Below are 16,855 nucleotides of genomic sequence, written 5' to 3' on the forward strand. Positions count from 1 at the left end.
TTTGGGCCATCCCTGCACCAAAGTTCCTGTCCAGGCTGAGTGCGGTGGCTCACGCCTGTAATCCTAGCAGTTTGGGAGGCTGAGGCAGGCAGATCACTTGAGGTCAGGAGTTCAAGACCAGCCTGACCAACATGGCGAAACCCCATCTCTACTAAAAATACAAAAAATAGCTGGGTGTGGTGGCGCATGCCTGTAATCTCAGCTACTTGGGAGGCTGAGCCAGGAGAATCACTTGAACCTGGGAGGTGGAGGTTGTAGTGAGCCAAGATTGTGCCACTGCACTCCAGCCTGGGCAGCAGAGGGAGACAGTCCATCTCAAAAACAACAAAAAAAGTGCTTGTCCAGCTTTCAGCTGGAAATGATTCAATCTATTTTGAGGTATGCCTGACTATTCTAAATAGGTAAGAAAATACTAGTAATTGGCTGGGCATGGTAGCTCACACCTGTAATTCTAGCACATTGGGAGGCCAAGGTAGATGGATTGAGCCCAGGAGTTTGAGACCAGCCTGGCCAACGTGGTGAAACCCATCTCTACAAAAAAATACAAAAATTAGCTGGGTGTGGTGGCCTATGCCTATAGTCCCAGCTACTCAAGAGGCCAAGATAGGAGGGTCACCGGAGCCCAGGAGGTCGAGGCTGCAGTGAGCTGTGATTGCACCACTGCACTCTAGCCTGGGAAACAGAGTGAGATCCTGTCTCAAAAAAAAAAATGTCAGAGAGAAAAGGAAAGAAAAGACGCCAGGCTTTTACAGCTCACGCCTGTAATCCCAGCACTTTGGGAGGCCGAGGTAGATCACGAGGTCAGATCGAGACCATCCTGGCTAACACGGCGAAACCCTGTCTCTACTAAAAATACAAAAAATTAGCTGGGCGTGGTGGCGGGCACCTGTGGTCCCAGCTACGCAGGAGACCGAGGCAGGAGAAAGGCGTGAACCCAGGAGGCGGAGCTTGCAGTGAGCCGAGATTGCGCCACTGCACTCCAGCCTGGGCGACAGAATGAGACTCCCTCTCAAAAACAAAACAAAACAAAAATTATCTGGATATGGTGACGCATGCCTCTAATCCCAGCTACTTGGGAGGCTGAGGCACGAGAATTGCTTGAACCTGGGAGGCAGAGGTTACAGTGGGCCAAGATCACGCTACTGCACTCCAGCCTGGGTGACTGAACGAGACTCCATCTCAAAAAAAAAAAAAAAAAAAGGAAAAAGAAAAAAAGAAAGAAATGCACTTAAACTTTATTAAACAAAAAAAGACTTAACTGAATTCCAAAAATGTGACACAAAGTTATACACGTCCATTTTATTTAGGCAGATATATGTATATATTATTTATTTCCTTTTAAAGCAAGCTGAATACAAAGTTTAATTGCTAAAATCACTTTGATTCAACAGCCTAGAAACAGAATAGTCTTTACTTTTACTGTGCTAGTTTAACAAATCCATTCTGTAAAGAAATACTGTTAATTCCCCTAGAGTTTAAAACTTTAGGGCCGGGCACAGGCCTGTAATCCCAGCACTTTGGGAGGCCGAGGCGTGTGGATCACTTGAGGTCAGGAGTTCGAGACCAGCCTGGCTAACATGGTGAAACCCCGTCTCTACTAAAAATACAAAAATTAGCCAGGCGTGGTGGTGGGTGCCTGTAATCCCACCTACCTGGGGGGCTGAGGCAGGAGAATCACTTGAACCCAGGAGGCAGAGGCTGCAGTGAGCCGAGATCATGCCACTGCACTCCAGCAGCCTGAGAGATAGAGTAAGACTCTGTTTCAAAAAGAAAAAAAAAAAACTTTTGGCCACGAGCAGTGGCTCACGCCTGTAATCCCTGCACTCTAGGAGGCACACATAGGAGGATCCCTTGAGGCCAGGAGTTCAAGGCTGCAGTGAGCCATGATTGTGCCACTGCACTCCAGCCTGGGAGACAGAGCAAGACTCTGTCTTAAGAAAGAAAAATTTTAAGGCTTGCATAGTACCCAGCAAAAGACTATTTTATGATATATATCAACAAAATTCAACCCCACTTTCTCCAATAATAAAAAAATGTTTTTTTAAACTGTTACTTTTTAAACAACGTGAAACTAATGAAAATTGGTTGCCACTTTGAGAATCATCTTGTTTGGAGAAAAACATCCTGTGCTTCACCAGTTGCTGCCATGCCTTACAGAGATAGGGTCTGTAGTCTATGTCCACATCACACAGTCGTCGAGAGGCATGAGAAGATTCTTCCGACGAGTTCGAGGCTTTCTGCATTATAGTTTGTGTCGTTGCAAAAAGAACCAGGTGATAGTCATTTACAAGCTTCTCTAAGCACTGAGAACATTTTCTCAGAGTAGACTCCTGTAAGTTCACACTTTCTCCTCCATTGACACGGTCTATCCAGTAAAAAGCTGACAGGCTATCCAAAATCAAAAGGCAGAGAGACGGATGACTACAAAACATACTTTCTAGTGAGTAAAGTGTAAGAAGTAAGTGGGTGCTACTACTGCAGTACACCAAAAAAAATCTTCCCAGACAGTATTTGATTATTTCTTCAGAGCTTTGGGATAGTCTGTGCTCAAGTATTGTAACTAGCCGGAGCATATCAAAGTGGTAATCTGTATCAATAAATAAGACTTCTACTTCCAGGCCACCTTCTGATTTGGGAAGTATACATCGCGCTGTTAGGTGATAAAGCATTTCTGTTTTTCCTGTTCCTTCTGGGCCATGAAATTCAAGAATATCACCTGTGTAAAATTTAAAAATCTCAGTCAAAATGCAGTAGCTCAAGGGTAGGCTACAAAATGCAAAGTCTGCAAAAAAGTTTAAAAAGACATTTACTGGAATGTGAAAGAAAATCTAAATTCACTTTTGCCAAAATGGAGCTGTACAAGCAAATACAATAAACAAGGAAATTAGAGCCTGGTGGGAAGGTTGGAAGAGACTAGGGGACTCTCCTCGGGCCAGGCTCACATGCACTGCCACTTCAATTTGTGAGATTCAAAAATAAACAGCCACAGATCTAGGGCCTTTCCAAAATCTGATGACTACAGTATACACCCTTTCTGGTAGTTGATTACACTATATCCATTCTTCCCCTCTTCCTAAAGTATAAAACCTAATTTGACGGGGAGGGAAATGTGTCCACTTTAAAACTATTTTTCGTAGTCTCCTTTGAAAAGAAAGGTTACCAGGTAACACAGCTGTCACCAGTGAGATGCAGGCTGCTCTCTGTTGATGATTCTTTCCTATCCAGGGACCCCTTCTGCCCTGCCGCGCCCTCCTGTAGGGGTGGAGCAGCCATCTGGAAGCAGCGAGGATGAAAGCCCACCCTCAGGATGGTGGCGTGGAAGACAGAAGGTGCCCAGGACTCTGGGCATATGGAGCCCCCACCAGCCACGCACAGCCTGCCTCTGTGCCACTCAGGATGTGAGGAAAACAAGCCTCCACCTGGGCAAGCCACTAAATTGGACTTCTATGACATGCAGGTGAAGGCACTCCCTAATTAGGTTTCTCAATGTTATTGCAGTTATGGCGGGAACAATTCTGGATTTTGTGGTTTCACACATTATTGAGGCAAGAACCCATGGCTCTCAGGCCCTAAATGCCAACAGCATCCTTCAACTGAAAACAACCTTACATGTTCCCAAATTGCCTTCAGTTATTCTTTGCTATTTGAATTATCTCTGGAAACCATGTCCAGCTGCATTAGAAATTATTTTCCTGGCATTAAAAATCAAAGTCAACTACTCTGAACATTAAAGACTCCAACTCTCCTTCTATATAGGCTCGAATAACTCACTGAGGACAGCAGAAGTTAAATCAAACGACACTGGGGAAGTTGCCTTGCTTCCAGAGCTTTTCAAAATGCACTCACAGTGGCATTCAACTCTTGCTTGTCATTATTAATTTACGGCTGAACTACCTGATTGGAAACACTATGTTAAAATGCCGATTATTAGCCCCAACCAAATGATGGTCTAAATAAGGATTCAAGGGCTGGGCACAGTGGCTCATGCCTGTAATCCCAGCACTTTGGGAGGCAGAGGCGGGAGGATCACCTGAGGTCAGGAATTCAAGACCAGCCTGGCCAACATAGTGAAACCCTACTAAAAATACAAAAAATTAGCTGGGAGTGGTGGCGGGCACCTGTAATCCCAGCTACTTGAGAGGCTGAGGCAGGAGAATCACTTGAACCTGGGAGACAGAGGTTGCACTGAGTTGAGATCATGCCATTGCACTCCAGCCTGGGCGACAAGAGTGAAACTCCGTCTCAAAAAACAAAAACAAAGAATTCAATTACTTTATTTCTTATTATTTAATTTTAATTTTTTTTTAGATGGAGTCTTGTTCTGTTGCCTAGGCTGGAGTGCAGTGGTGCAATCTTGGCTTACTGCAACTTTCGCCTCCTGGGTTCAAGCAATTCTCCTGCCTCAGCCTCCCGAGTAGCTGGGATTACAGGCGTGCGCTACCACGCCCAGCTAATTTTTGTATTTTTGGTAGAGATGGGGTTTTGCCATGTTGGCCAGGCTGGTCCCAAACTCCTGACCTCAGGTGATCCACCCACCTCGGCCTCCCAAAGTTCTGGGATTACAGGTGTGAACCACCGCACCTGGCCTTTCTTATTATTATCAACAAACTGTTGTATATTGGCGTATTCACAAATAATGTATAAGAAATCTAGGCTGGGTATAGTAGCTCATGCCTGTAACTCCCAGCACTTTGGGAGGTCAAGGCAGGAGGATCACTTGGGCCTAAGAGTTCGATATCAGCCTGGTCAATATAGTGAGACCCCGACTCTACAATTAAAAAAAAAAAAAAAAAAAGCCACCCATGGTCGTGTGCATCAGTAGTCCCAGCTAATTGGGAGGCTGAGGTTGGAGAATCAGTTGAACCCAGGAGGTAGAGGCTCAGTGAGACAAGACTGCACCAAATTTCCACCATAATCTTACATATAACTTGCAATTCTAAATTTACCTTAAGAAGAACTTTAAAAAATGATTCCACCTCAGCCTCTCAAGTAGTTGGGACTACAGGCATGTGTCATCATGCCTGGCTAATTTTTGTATTTCTTGTAGAGACTGGGTTTCACCATGTTGCCCAGGCTGGTCTTGAACTCCTGGGCTCAAGTGGTCTGCCTGCCTCAGCCTCCCAAAGTGCTGGGATTACAGGCATGAGCCACCACGCCTGGCTTTGGCTTTCTTATAGCATAGTATGTTATCAGTTCTCATAGACTTCTCTTTTGTATTTAAGAATTCTACACATGGCTGGGCATAGTGGCTCACATCTGTAATCCAGCACTTTGGAAGCTGAACAGGGAGGATCACTTGAGCTCAGGAGTTCATGACGAGCCTGGGCAACATAGGGAGACCCTGCCTCTACAAAAAATTTAAAAAAAAGAAATAGCTGGGCATGGTGGCATGTGCCTATAGTCCCAGTCTCAGCTACTCAGGGTGAAGTGGGAGCCTGTGAGGTTGAGGCTACGGTGAGCCGTGATCATGACACTGCACTCTAGCCCAGACAACAGAGGGAGACCCTGTCTCTAAAACGAAAAGAAAAGAAAAAAAAAAGATTCCAGGTTCAAGGAGTAAAACTATTTTCATACTAACAATTGTCCATCTAATTAAACATTAACATAGCAACTAAACCTGTATTCCACCCAGATGTTCAGTGTGCCCTCTCTTACTATGTTACTGAGGAGCTATGCTGAAGCCGCCACTCCTGCCAAGCGTCTTTTACTGCCCTATGTGATAGAGAACGAGGGACCATGCAGAAGCGCAGATGGGGAAACCAAGAAGCAGACCACAGCAAATCCTCCCTCTCCCACTCCCAGAGAGGCAGCCAGAGAGGCTGACCCACAGCTACTCACCTTTCTAGAGTACTGCATGCCTTAAAGAGGCTGCTTCAGACATGTCCTATTTGCTCCTAATAACACTGAGGTAGAGAAAGCAAACTCTATCATCTCCCATCATCACACAGATCACACTATGTAATCACTATTTACTTGATTACATTTCTTGCTAGCTTCTCTAAGGTTGGGACTTGAGTATTCTGTCCCCAGCACAAAACCCAGGATCTTCTGAATGTGCTTCATCAGTTACCTTCTTCTCAAGATCCTCTTGAGAGACATCTAAAGAATAAAAATATAAGTCTTGGTTTGTGAGGGTTAAGGGCCTAAAAGCCAATTGTGAAACTGGCATTTTAAACAGAAGCAGGTCTGGTAGGGAATGACAGGTGGGGTGAGTGGCTTTGGTGGCAGAGTTCAGCAGGTAAGAAAGTCCTAGACCAGGGTTGACACAGGGACCAACACAGGAGGCAAAGCAAGAGGAGCAAACTGCCAGGTGTGGGGCCTGCTGCCCAGAGACCACAGGGTGCTCACACTTAGCGTGGTGAGGGCCTCAGTCCTGCAGGTGATATGGTTAGGCTGTGTCCCCACCCAAATCTCATTTGAATTCGCACGTATTGTGGGAGGGACCCAGTGGGGGTAACTGAATCATGGGGGCAGGTCTTTCCTGTGCTGTTCTCGTGATAGTGAGTAAGTCTCATGGGATCTGATGCTCATTATAAGGGAGAATTTTCCTGTACAAGCTCTCTTTGCTTGCTGCCATCCATTTGGATGGGACTTGTTCCTCCTTGCCTTCTGCCATGATTGTGTGGCTTCCCCAGCCACATGGAACTGTAAGTCCAGTTAAACCTCTTTTGTAAATTGCCCAGTCTTGGGTATGTCTTCATCAGCAGCGTGAAAATGGACTAATACAGCACGTAAACCTAATGTGGTGATTTAAAAGTTCTTCTCAAAGATAGGCTTGGAAGTACCTGCACAAATCAAATATAGACATAAAGTAGACTTTTTCTGAGACAGGTCTTATTCTGTCATCCAGGCAAGAGTGCAGCGGCGTGACCTCAGCTCACTGCAACCTCCGCCTCCCAGGCTCAAGCCATCCTCCCACCTCAGCCTCCTGAGTAGCTGAGACCACAGGTGTGTGCCACCACGCCTGGCTAATTTTTGTATTTTTTTTGTAGAGACGGAGTCTTGCTGAGTTGCCCAGGCTGGTCTCAAACTCCTGGGTTCAAGTGATCCACCCACCTCAGCCTCCCAAAGTGCTAGAATTATAGGCATGCACCACCACACCCAGCCCAAAGTAGAAATTTTTAGTTCACATAATTCACATTGAGTATTCCAGCAAAAATTTAGCTTTCAAAATGGTATGGGTTTTTAAAAATGTATCTCTAGGTGTCACAAAATGAAAATGTCCTACAGCCACTAAAATTTAAGATTCAAGATGGTAAGCCGGGTGCGGTGGCTCACACCTATAATCCCAGTACTTTGGGAGGCTGAGGCAGGTGGATCACCTGAGGTCAGGAGTTCAAGACCAGCCTGGCCAACATGAAGAAACCCTGCTTCTACTAAAAATATAAAAATTAGCTGGGCATGGTGGCACGTGCCTGTAATCCCAGCTACTTGGGAGGCTGAGGCAGGAGAATTGCATGAACCTGGGAGGCAGAGGTTGCAGTGAGCTGAGATTGCACCATTGCACACCAGCCTGGGCAACAAGAGTGAAACTCCATCTCAAAAAAAAAAAAAAAAAGATTCGAGATGGTAATAAGGGGCTGGTTATAGCAGTCTGGGAGTAATCCACATAGAAATAATAGAGAAAAAACAAAAATCTCTTTGATGGGTGGGTATTATGGACCTAAAATTAAGGCCAAAACTAAATTTTTGAGATATATCCACAGTTGGAAGAGGCATTAGAAGATAGCTAAAACAGAAATTTAATAGGAAAACCAGGAAGAAAAACATTACAGGGCAAAAGAGAATGTTTCAAGAAAATGAAACAGTACTAAATAATAAATGCAGCAGAAAAGTCATGACAATGAAAAACGGCAGGGAAAAGATCACTGAGTTTGTCCAAAATAGTGACCTTGGAGCATTAATTGTGTAGTCTGCAAAAGCACATTTAACATCTCATGTTGTGAACCGAACTTTTAAAACTGAGATACTCAGAAGACAGGAGACAATGACACTAGCCTAGGCGTTCACTGCTTCTAGAGTAACAGCAAGGACAGAGTGGATTCCCGACGAGTGAAACTGAGGCAAAGAAGCTGAAGGTTAAATCCCTGCCTAAGAGATACTCTTTTTCTTTTACACATTAATAGCAAAGCAGGTATAAAAAAGGCTTTTATAACAACCGGGAAGACACTGCAAACTTGCAAGAGACACATGAATTATCATTAAGGTCCTTGAACTAAATTCTTCACAAATATGTTTAATGATGAACTGAAATCAGTTTTACTGATTTTATAAACATTTACTGTTTGATCCTCAAGATCAAAACCTGTAATCAAATATTATGTCCTACAAAAGGGACATCATCCTTTTCAATGTACTTGAAGTCACCATCTCATGTTTCTGTGGCTGCTGCAGCATCCTTGTCCAGCCAAATTATGGAACGTGACAACTCACAGTAAAAAAATCCCTAAGGTTTGGCACTTGAAGATATTAAACTAAATCAGAAAATCTGGATGATTTGGCCTCGACAGTTACTCTTACAAATAGAACGCTGTAAGGAGTTTGGGTAACAGATTGTCAGAAAGAGTTATGAATCTAAAGATCCTTCAAAATAAGGAAAAGAAAGGAAAAGCCAAAAAATCTATCATCTTGGTACCAGCCTACCAACTATATAACAAATATGTTGAATTTGCCGATTATAATCATTACAGAAGTAAAGAAGTAATGAATTGGTACATGGTACTGAATAACTCCTATCCAAAAAAGCATTAAAAATATGTTTACAGGTTGGGCGTGGTGGTTCACGCCCATAATCCCAGCCCTTTGGGAGGCTGAGGTGGGCAGATGTCTTGAGCCAGGAGTTCAAGACCATCCTGGGCAACATGGCAAAACTCCATCTCTACAAAATACACAAAAATTAGTTGGGTGTGGTGGCACACATCTGTGATCCCAGCTATTCAGGAGGCAGAGGTGCAAGGATCACCTGAGCCCGGGGGTTGGTTGAGGCTGCAGCAAGCCGTCACTGCGCCACTGCACTCCAGCCTGGGCAACAAGAGTGAGACCCTGTCTTGAAAAGTTTGGCACTGGGCACAATGGCTCATGCCTGTAATCTCAGCACTCTGGGAGGCTGACACAGGTGGATCACTTGAGGTCAGGAGTGCAAGACCAGCCTGGCCAACATGTTGAAACCCTGTCTCTAGTAAAAATACAAAAAATTAGCTGGGCATGGTAGCACCCGCTTGTAATTCCAGCTATTTGGGAGGCTGAGGTTGCAGTGAGCTGAGATCGAGCTGCACTCCAGCCTGGGTGACAGAGTGAGACTCTGTCTCAAAACAAAACAAAACAAAAATAAAAATAAATGTTTGGATGAGAACACATGGACATAGGGAGGGAAACAACACACACCGGGGCCTGCCGAAAGCAAGAAGGGAGGGAGCACATCAGAACAAATAGCTAGTACAAGTAACCTAGGTCACGGGTTGATAGGTGTTGCCAACCACCATGGCACGCGTTTATCTATGTAACAAACCTTCATGTTCTACACATGTATCCTAGAATTTAAAATTAAATTAAAATAAACTTTTAAAAAAGTTCGGATGGGTGCAGTGGCTCACACCTGTAATCCCAGCATTTTGGGAGGCCAAGGTGGGCGGATCACCTGAGGTTGGGTGTTCGAGACCAGCCTGGCCAACATGGTGAAACCCCATCTCTACTAAAAATACAGATGAGACAGAGCAAGACTCTGTCTCAAAAAAAAAGTTTACAATGGTATCGAGACTCTACAACCCCTAAATCTCTTACTACTTCAGCTTAAGCTTTTCTGTAACAAGCTCTGATAAACTTCTATTGTTGATAAATAATGTTTATAATCCCAGTCTTCTATCTGCTATTGTTCCAATGGAGTACTCATCTAACTAGTTTTACAGCTATAGGATCTTCAGTAGTTTTCAGTAAACTTTTTTGTTAGTAACTAAACATGGTGTTTTTCAATGTTTCTATAATATAATATTCTAATGTAGAAGTTGTTCCACAAACCCATTTTAACATATTGTCAGTTTCATAAGGCTCACCTTAATAATATCCTTCACTATAGAGAGAGTACAAAGACCATTCTGATTTTTGTCTTACATATTTGATCAAAATTTGTGTTTTATTATGGAGAATTTTGGTTAGCAAATCTGCTGTACAAAAAATACTAAAGGGAGTCCTTCAGGCTGAATGAAAGGACACAAACAGTACCTGAAATCCAAATGAGAAAATAAAGAACAAAGGGAAATGTAACTATCTAGGTACATATAAAAGACAGTACAGGCTGGGTACGGTGGCTCACCTCTGTAATCCCAATACTTTGGGAGGCCAAGGTGGGCGAATCACCTGAGGTCAGGAGTTTGAGAGCAGCCTGGCCAACATGGTGAAACCCCGTCTCTACTAAAAATAAAAAATTAACCAGGTGTGGTGGCACACACCTGTAGTCCCAGGTACTGGGGAGGCTGAGGCAGGAGAATTGCTTGAACCCAGGAGGTAGAGGTTGCAGTGAGCCGAGATCACACCTCTTCACTCCATCCTAGGCGACAGAGTGAGACTCCATCTAAAAAAAAAAAAAAAAAGATAGTATAAACGTGTTTTTATATTTGTAACTGTTTTTTCATCTATCTGATTTAAGAAGGAAGTTGTTTTTGCGACAGAGTCTTGCTCTATTGCCCAGGCTGGAGTGCAGTGGTGCGATCTTGGCTCACTGCAACCTCTGCCTCCCAGGTTCAAGCAATTCTCCTGTCTCAGCCTCCCAAGTAGCTGGGATTACAGGCACCCGCCATCATGCCTGGCTAATTTTTGTAGAGAGGAGGTTTCACCATGTTGGCCAGGCTGGCCTTGAACTTCTGACCTCAGGTGATCCACAGACCTCAGCCTCCCAAAGTGCTGGATTACAGGTGTGAGCCACCGCACCTGGCCAGAAAGTATTAAGTGATCATTTTAATTACTTTAATTCAGTCTGAAATAATATTAAATGTGCTGATGACCATACAATGTATAAAGATGTAAGGAATACCTATACAGTAAACAAAGCTTTTTACAAAATATGGAAATTAAATTTGTATTAATCCAAACTAGATTGTTAGAAATTACGATGTTACTTGTAATCCCAGGGCAATCACTAGAAAAATAATTCAGAAAAATATAGTGAAAATAATGATAAGGGAATTAAAATGGTACACTAGAAAATAACTATTTAACACAAAAGAAAACAGTAAAGGAGAAAGAAACAGAAAAGATATAAGACATATATAAAAAACAGACAGCAAAATGCAATCATAAACTTTTTGTCTTTGTTTTTTTTCTTTTTGAGACGGAGTCTTGCTCTGTCACCCAGGCTGGAGTGAAGTGGCGCAATCCTCCCAGGCCCAAGCGATTCTCCTGTCTTCACCTCTCGAGTAGCTGGGATTACAGGCATGAGCCACCACACCTGGGTAATTTTTCTTTTTCTTTTTTTTTTTTTCTGAGGTGGAGTCTCACTCTCGCCCAGGCTAGAGTGCAGTGGCACGATCTTGGCTCACTGCAAGCTCACTGAATCCCTCCCGGGTTCATGCCATTCTCCTGCCTCAGCCTCCCGAGTAGCTGGGACTACAGGCACCCGCCAACACACCTGGCTAATTTTTTCTATTTTTAGTGGAGACGGGGTTTCACCATGTCAGACAGGCTGGTCTCCAACTCCAGACCTCAGGTGATCCACCTACCTTGGCCTCCCAAAGTGCTGGGATTACAGGCGTGAGCCACTGTGCCCGGCCCCTACTTTAACCATTTTTAAGTGTACAGCTCAGCAGTGTGAAGTACACTGACATTGCTACGAAGCAATGAAGCAGAACTCCACAACTTTTCCATCTTGCAAAACTCACATTTTGCACCCATTAAACAATGACTTCCTTCCCCCGCCTCCCCAGCTCCTGGTAACTACCATTTTACTTTCTTTTCTGTGAATTTAACTACCTTAGAAACTGCATGTAAGTGGAATCAAGCAGTTTGTCTTTTTGTGTCTGGCCTATTTCATTTAGCACAATGTCCTCAAGGTTCATCCATGTTGTAGCACGTGACAGAATTCCCTTCGTTTGTAAGGCTGAATAATATCAACTGCATGTATATATCACATTTTGTATATACCACTCAACCATTGATGGATACTTTTCCCCCCAGGAATTCGTTATAAGTACACTGATGGACATTTAGGTTGGTCTTACCTCTTAGCTATTGTGAATAGTGCTGTTATAAACAAGAGTGTGCAAATATTTCTCCAAGATCCTGCTTTCAATTCTTTTGGATGAATACCCAGAAGTGAGATTATGGGCTCATATGGTAGCTCTATCTTTAATTGTTTGAGGAACCTCCATACTGTTTTCCATAATGGTCGCACCATTTTACAATCTTACCAACAGTGCAAAAGGGTTACAATTTCTCCACATCCTTGCTAACACTTGATATTTCCTGTTTTTTTGATAGTAGCCTTCCTAATGGATGTGAGGTGACAAAGAAGAACATTTTATAATGATAAATGGGTTAACCAGCAATAAGACAAAATAAAAAGTTATATGTGCTTAACAATACATGAAGCCCCAAAATACAAAAGCAAAAAATGATAAAACTCAGGAGAGAAACAGACAATTCAACAATAACAGTTGGATACTTCATTTTTAGTAGAGATGGGGTTTCACCATATTGGCCAGGCTGCTCTCGAACTCCTGACCTCGTGATCTGCCTGCCTAAGCCTCCCAAAGTGCTGGGATTACAGGCGTGAGCCACCACGCTCCGCTATAACTTGATTTTTTAAATTAGCAAAGGATCTGATGTTTCTTCAAAGATATGCAATTTGCCAATAAGCCTGTGCAAAGATAACCCAACATTATTGGCCGTGAGAACAATGTAAATCAAAAACCACAAAGAGATAACACTTCATACTAACTAGGATGGCTATTATCAAAAAGACAGACAATAACAATTATTTCCAGAATATGGGAATTGGAACCATATTCCAATATGGGAATTGCTGGCAATGCAATCATGGTGCAAGTAAAATGTGAAGCTCCTTTGGAAAAGTCTGGCAGTTTCTCAAAAGGTTAAATGTAGAATTGCCATATGACCTAGCAATGCCTATCCTAGGTATTACCCAATAGAACTGAAAACATCTATCCACAGAAAAACATGTACACAGATAACCACAGCAGCATTATGCATAACAGCCAGCAAATGGAAACAACCCAAATGTCCATCAGCTAACAAATGGATAAGCAACATGTACAACCATGCAATGAAATATTTAACAAAAAATGAACTACTGATACGTGTTATGATATGGTGACACTGAATTATACAATTCAATGCAAATTATTCAAAGTAAAAGAGGCCAGTCACAGAAGATCACATATTACATGATTCCAATTATATGAAATGTCCAGAAAAGGCAAATCTATACTTAGAAAGTAGATTAGTGGCCGGGCGTGGTGGCTCACACCTGTAATCCCAGCACTTTGGGAGGCTGAGGCGGATGGATCACAAGGTCAGGAGTTCGAGACCAGCCTGGCCAAGATGGTGAAACCCTGTCTCTACTAAAAATAAAAAATTAGCCGGGCGTGGTAGCAGGCGCCTGTAGTCCCAGCTACTTGGGAGGCTGAGGCAGGAGAATTCCTTGAACCTGGGAGGCAGAGGTTGCAGTGAGCCGAGATCGTGCCACTGCACTCTAGCCTGGGTGACAGAGCGAGACTCCATCTCAAAAAAAAAAAAAAAAAAAGTAGATTAGTAGTTGCCTAGAGCTAGGAAACATGGGAGATGACGATTACTAGAAATGAGCTTCTTTATGGGGAGATAAAATGCTCTAAAGTCAGCTGTGGTAATGGTTGCACAACTGTGTAATAAACTAAACATCACTTAACTGCACACTTCAGTGGGTGAATTTTATCTCTAGGAAGCCGCTACATTAAAAGAAAAAAAAATCAACCTAAGCACACGCCCTTTGTAAGTTTTCCCTGTTGTAGAAATACTAAGATAACAAGTGGGTACCTAAGGACTTCCCTACAACGCCACAAACTTCTAAAGAAAAAGAATTTCAAAATAAACTATAATAACAGGACTTGCGTAAATATTATGTGTTGGGAATAAGACAGAGGTCAAGGCATATTCTGAAGATTTACTGCAGAGAAGCAAACTTATCTTGTCTGACACCGATGAGGAAAGCTTAAAAGCTTTCTGTCACAACCTGTGTCTCATTTTCCACTTGTTCAGTTTAACCTGTATAAACTCTTGCGAGGAGTATGTGTATACATGTGAGCTTATGTGAAAAATCCTTTTATAAAGATTTGCATTTATTTATATATTTTTATAAAGGTTGTATTTTTACCATGCACAGGTGAATCTTCATCAGCAAACAGATTTGGTTCTATTTCTTTCAAGGAACTTCTACCTTCAAGTCGGGCAAGGAGCTTACAAAAGAAGAGAGAAGGAAAACTTATTATTTAAAAATATAAAATCTTAGACATCTGTATTTATACCATTTTCCGAAAGTCTGTAAGATTTCATAACTTTAGACTGGGTGCTGTGGCTCACATCTGTAATCCCAACACTTTGGGAGGCCAAGGTGGGCAGATCGCTTGAGTCCAGTTTCAGACCAGCCTGGGCGACATGGTGAAACCCCCAACTCTACAAAAAATACAAAAATTATCTGGGAATGGTGGCACACGCTGTAATCCCAGCTACTCAGGAGGCTGAGGTGGGAAGATCACTTGAGTCCAAGAGGCAGAGGTTGCAGCCTGGGTGACAGAGTGAGGCCTTATCTCAAAAAAAAATTTTTCATAATTTTGTGGATTTGGAAGAAAATATGAAATAGGAAATATAGTTTAGGAGAAATGTTGTGTTTACTTATTTTTCAGATATTTTACTTTTTGTTTATCTACCAAATACTGACAGTATAAAATGAGTCTGTACCCTCAAAGGAATGGATAGTCTAGTTTAGGATACATGACAAACTGCTATGGCAAAATTTTCACCTTCCTTATAATTAACTTTCACACTGTTAATTCTTACCACACTTGTTACACAGTTATCTGCCTTCATTTGTGTGCCCCATTCATTGTGAGCTCTTTATTTCACTGGGGAAGGGGACAAAGGAGAACGGTGGAGAACTTCTTGAGGAACCACCACCTGGGCTCTCTCCTAAGTAAGACTCTGCCAGGTGAATGGGGCACAGGCAGGCCTAGCAGACCTGCTAGCAGAAATAGGAGCAGCCACAGTGCAGAGGTTATAAATAGCATTGTGCATAGGGACACTGCAAGCAGGTTTGAACTCCTAGATACTGTAACAGCACCAAACAGGCAGGACCCAGGGAAGCCCTAAAAGAGAGCAGAAGTCAGAGCATGGAAGGGCTCGGATGCCATGTTTGGGAGTTTATCTTTGGCTTGTAGACAACAGCCAACAGGTGTGACACTAAGCAGTGAGAAGTATTTAGCACATAGTTAAGAGTAGACATTTGGGACCCCAGAGCCAGACCTGCTAGGTCACTGAGGTCCTTAGGCTTCTCATCTGTAAAGTGAGGATAACAAACAGCACCCTCCCTCATAAGGCTGATGAGGATTAAATATGGGAAAAGAGTACCTGGCATATTATCCATTTTTTTTCTTTTTTGAGGCGGAGTCTTGCCCTGTCGCCCAGGCTGGAGTTCAGTGGTGCGATCTCTGCTCACTGTAACCTCTGCCTTCTGGGCTCAAGTGATTCTCCTGCCTCAGCCTCCTGAGTAGTTGGGATTACAGGCACCCACCACCACGCCCGGCTAATTTTTGTATTTTTAGTGGAGACAAGGTTTCACTGTGTTGGCCAGGCTGGTTTCAAACTCCTGACCTCAAATGATCTGCCCCCATCGGCCTCCCAATCTCCTGGGATTACAGGCGTGAGCCACCGCGCCCAGCCTATCTGCATTTCAAACAGATCATCTTGGTGGTTACTAGGGGATAGATGTGAGGAGAGTAAAACCATATGTGGAGAGAGGGCTGGGGTTTGTCACCCTAGTCTGGAGGAGGGGTGTCTGCACCATGACAGAAGTCATTAGGATCACAGGGGGCAACCTCGGTGAAGGATTTAACTGTCACAAGGGAGACAAAACTGATTCTCAAGGGAATCAAAACTGATTCTCAAGTTTCTCGGGAATCAGCACAGATTTGACAACCCTTCTATGTGACAAAAGAAAAAAAAATCTATCACAAATGGGAAGAAAAAGTCATCTTTTATTTGCATTTTTTAAACCAAATCAAGTTGTGGAAAGACTTTCTCAAGTGATGAAAAAGTTCTATGCATTAATTTAACAGGCGTTTGTTGAATTTCTGTTGTGTATGAAGCACTGTGCTAGGTAAAATGTTGACTACAAAGATGAAGATGACAACCTATCCTCAAAGAATGTGCAGTCTCGGTCCTCTAGATGAGATTATGTCATAAAACAAGGTAAAGTTACAGGGTGCTTAATTAGAGCAGAGGTTCTGAGGGCATACCCGTGGCCAAAACTATTTTCATAAACAGAAAAAGTAAAAATTAAGATGTTATTTGCCTAGTTTGACACTAAGGTCCTAAAAGCAATAGCGGGTACCTACTGACAGCAAGCATAATCAAGGCAGTGGTGTGGAAATGTATTAGCACACCTCGCCAAGCACTACCTGCACTCAGGCAGAACAAAATCAGCTTTATGTAAGAATGTCTTTGATGACGTAAAAAAAAATGACTGCTTTTACTAAATCATGACTCTTGAGTACACTTTAAAAAATATTCTTTGTGATGACATGAGAAACATACTGTGTAGTGAACAATTTAACCTTACCCAAAGGGAGGTCTGGTTTTTGTCCTTGGCTCCTGA

At 42.9% G+C, this 16,855-nt stretch overlaps 1 protein-coding gene across 1 annotated transcript in view; it reads right to left on the reverse strand.

Moving 5' to 3' along the window:
• Nucleotides 1-1,284: 1,284 nt before the first annotated feature.
• XRCC2 (X-ray repair cross complementing 2) overlaps nucleotides 1,285-16,855 on the reverse strand; it is a 32,879-nt gene continuing 17,308 nt past the window's right edge. Inside the window, exons 2-3 of the mRNA XM_002818702.5 lie at nucleotides 14,360-14,441; nucleotides 1,285-2,716 (exon numbers count right to left, since the gene is read on the reverse strand). Of these exons, the coding sequence (XP_002818748.1) occupies nucleotides 1,995-2,716; nucleotides 14,360-14,441 (804 nt within the window). The 3' untranslated portion in view covers nucleotides 1,285-1,994. The remainder of the gene's footprint in view (nucleotides 2,717-14,359; nucleotides 14,442-16,855) is intronic.

This window comes from Pongo abelii, chromosome 6 (assembly GCF_028885655.2).
Source record: "Pongo abelii isolate AG06213 chromosome 6, NHGRI_mPonAbe1-v2.0_pri, whole genome shotgun sequence".
In the NCBI taxonomy this organism is placed as follows: Eukaryota; Metazoa; Chordata; class Mammalia; order Primates; family Hominidae; genus Pongo; species Pongo abelii.